The sequence below is a fragment of the Phaethon lepturus genome, unplaced genomic scaffold (genome assembly GCF_000687285.1).
Source record: "Phaethon lepturus isolate BGI_N335 unplaced genomic scaffold, ASM68728v1 scaffold4892, whole genome shotgun sequence".
In the NCBI taxonomy this organism is placed as follows: Eukaryota; Metazoa; Chordata; class Aves; order Phaethontiformes; family Phaethontidae; genus Phaethon; species Phaethon lepturus.
In genome coordinates this window covers 1-7,694 of record NW_010523936.1, presented here as the reverse complement: position 1 = coordinate 7,694, position 7,694 = coordinate 1, and the positions used below count along the sequence as shown (strand labels likewise).

General features: G+C 45.0%; 1 protein-coding gene across 1 annotated transcript; it reads left to right on the top strand.

The window, feature by feature from the left end:
* Positions 1-859: 859 nt before the first annotated feature.
* Positions 860-3,862, top strand: LOC104615700 (E3 ubiquitin-protein ligase Topors-like). Its single transcript, XM_010282259.1, has one exon. It carries the CDS (start codon positions 860-862, stop codon positions 3,860-3,862), a length of 3,003 nt encoding a protein of 1,000 aa, XP_010280561.1.
* The last annotated feature ends 3,832 nt before the right edge of the window (positions 3,863-7,694 follow it).

Below are 7,694 nucleotides of genomic sequence, written 5' to 3'. Positions count from 1 at the left end.
GAGTGTCTGGCTTGTCCTCACGGCACTCTTCGTGCCCGGCGTACCGCAGGAGGTTACGACCTGCTCCTGGGCTTGCTGCAAAAGGTGGGGGCTAACGCGTCCTGAGGTAGCACGGTGACTTATTTGCACTAAATTATAATGCCTTAGGATAGAGCTGATACCTAAAATAACTTTAAAATACAGGGATTTACTGCTAACCACGCTTGACAGCCTGACTAGATACAAAGGCAGCGTGTACCTGAGCACAGCTGTAGGAATGGCACCTGTCTGTTTCTGCTTCATTCATAAAAACAAAGACTAGTTTAGCCTGGAATACGTCCCTGGAGGTCGTCTAGTCCAGCAAGCCGAATGCAGCCCAGCCTGAGTGCCCAACAAAACACGGGCAGAGGGTGCAGGAACAAGATAGGTCCAGAAGAACTTGGAAACGGGTAGTTTAGTTTGAGTGCAATTTTTTTGACTTAAAGGACAGAACTAACTGTTCTTATATTTTTCATATGTAACCGTTAGTGTGTTTTAGAACTATGTTTCAGGGGACACCATGTTAGTCCTAAATTTAATGGCCAGAACAAGGCAGTTATTTATGAGTGGGGAAGAAGACAGAGTCCTGCCTGTTCCCTTCTTATATGCCAGCATGATTTAAGCTCTGTTTAAAACTTGTAGCACTGAAGAGCCAAATCTCACTGTGAAGAAAAGCCAAGAAAAGTAGTTAGGTCGTGCTTTCTCTTTGTTTGGTGTTCTCTCACAGTGCTAATCCTGGGTTTTGCAACTTTAAAGGCAACTGTTATGGGTTTCTGCATCTAGACTTCAGTATTTTGCTTCTCTGAGGTAGCAATGATCTTTTGTCCCTCTTTTGTAGAACATGACTTCAGCAGATAAGGAGTTTTCAGAAGATAGCAACTTTTCGCCAAAAGCCAGCACCAGCAAGCTGCCAACAGATGCCTCTCCTGACTCTAAATGCCCCATCTGCTTGGATAGATTTGACAACGTTGCATATCTGGATCGCTGCTTGCATAGGTTCTGCTTCCGCTGTGTCCAGGAGTGGTCAAAAAACAAAGCAGAATGCCCTCTCTGCAAGCAACCCTTTTTTTCCATTTTCCATACAATTCGTGCTGAAGATGACTTTAAGGAGTACATAATCAACCCTTTAGAAAATAGCTCTTTTGCCAGCCCTAATGGCCAGAGATTTCGTTACCGTACCACCTTAACAGGGGAACGCCGCGCTGGCAGTTCCCCTTCCCGACGGACACTGTCCCCTCCAGATAATGGGATATTGTTTGAAGGCTTGTCGAGTGAACCAGTGCGGCAAAGAGACGGAGAGATTCAGCAGATGATGAGGAGGCTGGCCTCAAGGAGGCAGGCTAGCGCAGAGGGCAGATCTCTGCGGCAGATTCAGGAGGAAGACATGATCAGCTTCCGCAGAGCTCTGTATCGTACTGGTGTGCGTATTCGTAGTATTCAGGATGGTGGCCGCTATCGAGACATTTCAGCTGAGTTTTTCCGCCGCAACCCTGCTTGCCTTCACAGGTTGGTTCCTTGGTTGAAGCGAGAACTTACAGTCCTGTTTGGTGCCCATGGATCTTTGGTTAATATTGTACAGCACATTATCATGAGTAATGTGACTAGGTATGATCTGGAAAGTCAGGCCTTTGCTGAAGATTTAAAGCCATTTTTGCTGAATCGGACTGAACACTTCTTACACGAATTCATCAGTTTTGCCCGTTGTCCTTTTAACTTGGAAGCATATGATCAACATGCCAATTATGACTGTCCTGCACCGTCGTATGATGAAGGAAGCCGCTCAGACTCGTCAATTATTACAATATCTCCAGATATGGCATATTCTCAAGGGCCAGGTAACAGTCTGTCTGTGACTGGTCTTAGTCAGGCCCCCTGGGATGATGAAACTCCAGGGCCTTCCTATTCCATTTCAGAAGAGGTTCGTACAACCATAGCTTCTCCTCTGGAGACATCAGAAAGTTCTGATGAGGACTCTGCTACAAAGAGTCAAAGAACCAAGCTGCAAACTCAGTTACAGGCTAATGCTGACTCAAACAACAGTGACTCTTCCTCAGACAATTGTGTTATTGTTGGGTATGTTAAGCCATTAGCTGAGAGGACACCAGAAGTGGTTGAGCTGTCCTCGGACTCTGAGGAGTCCATCAGGGAAGAGAAAAGGGAAGATGTGAAGAAACAGCAGCCAACCCAACAGTGTCACAGTTGGAGTGATAGTGAACCGAGCAGGAGTTTCTCGCCACGGTCCCCCACATATAAGGAGGATGTAGGTAGTTGTAGAAGCTGCTTATCTCCTGCAGTTGAGAAGACAGAGACAAAAGATAATGAGAAGAACAAATGTAAGCTAAAAGATCTGTCTCCACAGGACTTGAGATGGAGCCGCTCTCCGGGGAGTGACACAGTATGCTCCCCTTGGAGTCACAGATTGTCTAGAAGGGAAAGGTCCAGGAGCCCACAATCCTGTTCACGGAACAGTCGAGGCAGTCATGGCCATCGTTCGAGGAGGGAGCATCGTAGCAAAAGCCAACTTAAAAAGAGACGATCAAGAAGCAGAGATAGTAGCAAACACAGAAGCAAAAGAAGCAGTAGGAGGTCCAGGGCTCATGACACCAGAGTCTCTCTAAAAAGCCAAAGAGGCTCTCTAAGTCATGAGAGCACTCCATCCAGAGAAATAAGCAGATCACGATCACGTAGCAAAGGCCATGGCAAAAGGAGATCAAGAAGTAGAGACAGTGATCGTTATTATGTAAGAGACAGTTGTCAAAGTAGACAGTGGGGTTATGCTTTCTGTAGTCGAAAGATGTTTGGAGATGGCTATGAATCCTCTAGCAGGAGGACTCAGTCTAATGCTCTTTATTCAAGGCAATCTGCTAGTCCAGAATACAGGTTACGGTCGTTTACTGAAAGGGCAGGTCTGCATAGCCAGAGAGGATTCCATGAGAGACACTATTACTGTTATGAAAGATGCAGGTCAAGGAGTCGATCAAGCAACAGGTCAAGGACCCCTTCTGGAGGAACTGACAGAATGAAAAGTGAAAAGCCTGGTGGAAAAAGGAAGTACAAAACTCGCCACTTGGAGAATGCATTAATGGAGAGTACAAGTCTAGAAAGAGAAAATGACCCCAAGAAAACACTCTCAAAATTCAGTGACTGCTACAAAAATGAAGATAGCCTTTCAGACAATCGAGCAAGCAGTGAGACAAAGCGTAAGAAAAAGAAAAAAAAGACGAGGAGTCCAAGTGTGGAGATAGTCTATGAAGGAAAAGCAACAGATGCAACAAGGCATCTGAAAAAGAAAAGGAAAAAACATAAGAAGAAACACCGGAAACATCACATGAGTAACTCTGCACATTCTTCTCCAGTAGTGATTACAATTGATAGTGATAGTAGCAAGGAGCCAGAAAGTACCGAATGTGACAGCAGTATTACTTGGACAGGCACAACTCGGATAAATGAGAGAGAAAATGAGTCTCCATCTTCTTTTCTGGGAAGGAGAGGGTGTGAAGGGTCCTCTGTTCATAGAGTTCCTGAGGAAACTGGAGGAGCAGCCAAAAAGTACAGTATTCCTATCAGAAGGAGACACTTAGATAGTGACATTAGAAATGCTGATGTGGAGCTTCAAGAAACAGCAGCTGATCAGAGTTTTACCATAGCAGATACCAGCAGTAACACTCCTCACACAGAAACTGTAACCAGCTACGTTCAAGAATCACCAGCAGCGCCTTCCAGTCAACTGCCTTCCCCCAGGATTTCCTTCCTTGACTGTCCAGAGAGACAACCATTACTGAGACTGCCAAAGAGTCTTGTCAACAGATCCTCCTGGTTTGATTTCCCAGAAGAAAAAATGTAGCACACTTTCCATGGAACACTTCTTAAAATTGTGAATTAGTTTTGACTACTTTTTTGTTCTCAAGGGGAAAAAGATGTGATTTGTGTGTATGTTAAAAGATGTCTGGGAAATGTGTTAAACCTTTGAATGTGTATGCACTTTTAAGTCAAAGAAGATAGATTATTGCTAGTACATAACTTTCAAAAGAAGACTGTTTGTAAGTTGTTATTTCATAAAGCCATTCTGTATTCTTGTAGTATGAAAAATATATCCACAGAGTATTTCAAAGTTTTGTTTAAAACAAACAACAAAAAGAGAGCCCAAACCAAATGCCAGTAAATGCATTTTATGAGGATTGCTCTTCTTAGACAATGAGAGAATTACTTAGTTCATTGGAAATTATTCAGGCTGAATTATACCATAATTTTTATCTATTTGTTTTAAGCTGATTTCTGCTGAAAGGTAGTCAGCAGTTTCTATATAGATCTTCAACAGGACTTCTAGTAACGTTAAAGTGAGCTATGTCAAAATCTGAATAAAGCAATAAGACTTTTTTTTGTTTTTAAATGAATTTAAGTGTGTGGACTGTGTACTTTGGAAACAGAACATTTATCTTTTAGTTTTGGGTGCCTTACCAGTACAGAGCTGGATGTTTGTGCTGTCAGGAGTACTCCAGGTTGGAAGGGACCTCTGGAGGTCATCAGGTCCCAGTCTTCACTGGAAGCAGGAACAACTTTGATCAGATTGTTTGGGATTTGCTCAGTTTTGAATATTCCCACAGATGGATAGCCTCTCTGTGCTATCTCTTCTAATGTTTGAGTATTCCCATGGGAAACTTTTTTTTCTCCAAATTTGTTTTTTTGTATTTTCCTTGTTGCAGTCTGTGTCTTCTACCTTACATCCTATTGCTGTGCAACTCTTGAGGAGCCTTTTTTCCTCTTCTGTATACCCTACCACTACATACTTGAAGACATTGCCTTGTCTGTAGTCTTGGCGATAGAGCAGCTCCTCCTGACATCCTTGCTTTAAGCAACATTCACCCAGCTCAGCTTACCCTAGATGTCCTGCTGCATGTACATGCAAGGCACAGGGCTCAGGCAGGGTCTTGTTCTCCCGGTTTGGGTCTTCTCTCTGTGCACAGCAGTAGCTATCAGGGCTGAACCAGGAAGTTGCCTTCTGAGTCTCCTGTATTACTGCTTCCATGAGTCGTGGGGTTGACTTTGGCTGGTTGCCTGCCGGATACCCACCAAGCTGCTCTGTCACCCTTCTCCACAGGGTGGGGGAGAAAATAAGGTAAGAAAGCTCTTGGGTTGAGATAAGGGCAGGGACATCACTTAACAATTAGTGACACAGGCCAAACAGACTCAGGGACAATTAATTCTGTTTATTGCTAATTAAAAATTGAATAAAATGATGAAAAACAAAGGCAAAACTAAAACCCCCTTCCCCTCCTTTCTTCTCAGGCTCAACTTCACTCCTTCATTCCTGACTCTTCTACCTCCTCCTCCCCACCAGTGCAGGGGGATGGGGAATGGGGCTTGTGATCAGTCCATAACACGGTGTTGCTGCTGCTGCTTCCTCCTTACACTGTTCCTCTGCTCTAGCATGTGCCCTTTCTACAGGGTGCAGTCCTTCAGGAACAGACAGCTCCAGCATGGGTCCCCCACAGGGTCACAGGTCCTGCCAGAAATCCTGCTGTGTGGGCTCCTAAACATGGGCTGCAGTTCCTGCCAGGAGCCTGGTCCTGTGTGAGGTCTCCATGGGCTGTACCTTCCCCAACACCTGCTCTGATGTTGAGGTCTTCCACAGGCTGCAGTATGGATATCTGCTCCACTGTGGTCCTCTGTGGCCTGCAGGGGGACAGTCTGCCTCACCATGGTCCTCTCCAGGAGCTGCAGAGCAATCTCTGCTCTGGAGTCTGGAGCACCTCCTTCTCCCCCTCCTTCTTATCTGACCTGCAGGACTGTTTTGTTCCTGTTTTTCTCATGCCTTTCACAGCTGCCCTGCAGTGTTTTTTACCCTTTTAAAATATATTTTCACAGAGACACCACCAGCGTGGCTGATGGGCTCAGCTGTGTTCTGCAGGTGGGTCTGTTTTGGAGTGAGCTGGAACCATCTGTGTCTGGCACAGGGCAGCCCCTGGCCTCTTCTCACAGAGGCCAACCTGCAGCATGCCCTACTACCAAAACCTTGCCACGTAAACCCACGTAAACCTAGCTTGACAGATGTGGATCCCACGTGTCAGCCGTTAGTTGATTGTGTGTGCAACAATAGTGATGAGCACATCTGAAGACTCAGTATCTAAATCTTAAAATATATCATTTTAGCAAGCTACTGAACATGTGTTGCAGTCAGAAAGAGTCATTACCTGCAAGGGATCTGGGGCTTCTGGTGGACAACAAGCTGAATGTGAATCTGCAGTGCGCTGCTGCAGCAGCACGGGCAGACCAGATCCTGGGCTGCATCTGCAGGGTTATTACTAGTAGAGATAGAGACGTGATCATCCCCCACTACTCAGTGCTTGCCAGGCCACACCTGGAGCACTGTGTCCAGTTCTGGTCCCCGCAATTCAAGAAAGACCTGGACAGAGGGTAGATGGTCCAAAGCTGGGCCACCAAGATGGTCAAAGGGCTGGAGAACCTGCCCAATGAGGAAAGACAGAAAGAGCTAGGTCTTTCCTCCCTGGAAAAGAGAAGGCTCAGGGGGGACCTCATCACAGTATGCCAGCACTTAAAGCGCAGCTACAAAGAGTCTTGAGGCTATTCAGGGAGCTACTTAGCAGAGCATCCTGGGATACTGCGTTTGGGGCTTAGGAGTCCACAAATGCTGATCAGTTTTTAAGAACTACCTTTTAAAAGAACAGCAGCAGGCAATTCTGACTTGTGTCAAAAGTCAAGCAAGCAGGCCAGAAGACCAGCTTGGCTGAGCAGGGAACTCCTTGTGGAGCTCAAGAGGAAAAGAAATTGGATGGTCTCTGGAAGCAAGGTCAGGCTTCACAGGAAGATGGCAGAGCTGTGGTTTGTATATGTGGGGAGAAGACACAAAAGGCCAAAGCCCAATTAGGGTTGAAACTGGTCAGTGCTGTATCTGAAAACAAGAAGGGCTTTTTTAAGTATGTTAATGGCAAAAGAAGGTCTAAAGAAAACATTGGACTGGTACTTGTTGAAGATGGTCACCTGACTAACAGGGATGACGATAAAGCAGGGGCGTTCAATGCTTCTTTTGCCTCATTTTTTGGGAATACTGGTAGACCTTGGGCTACCCTGCCTTCTGAGTTGGAGGACTACAAGTGCAGGAATAGTGACTTTCCATTTGTGGACACTGAAATTGCAAAGGACCAGCTGTATTAGGTGAATGTTCATAAGTCCTGTTGGGATTCATCCCAGAGTACTGAAGGAGCTCGTGGATGTTATGGCAAGACTCCTCTCAATTACCTAACAAAGGTCTTGAGAGTCTGTGGAGGTCCCTGCTGACTGGAAGCTAACCAACTTTATCCAATTTATAAGAAGGGCATGAAGGAAGACTCAGGAAACTACAGACTTGTTAGTCTAACCTCAATTCCTAGAAAAAATTATGGAGAAGATTATACTGGATACTATTGAAAGGCATTGAAAGAACAATGCAATCATCAGGCACAGTCAACATGGGTTCACAAAGGGAAAGTCCTGTTTAACTAATTTCATATCTTTATATGATAATGTTGAAAGTATGCAAGGCATTAAGCTGGGGGTATTATTTAGTCTCTGTGAGCAGTTAACAAGGTGCAACCTCGAGGGAAGCAACAAGATAATGACAAAAGAAACACAACTACTGAACCTTCATTGAACTATCCTAATTAACATATAATTAACAT

Coding starts and splice junctions, on each gene's coding strand:
- LOC104615700 (XM_010282259.1), top strand. CDS start 860: ATGACTTCAGCAGATAAGGAGTTTTCAGAAGATAGCAACTTTTCGCCA.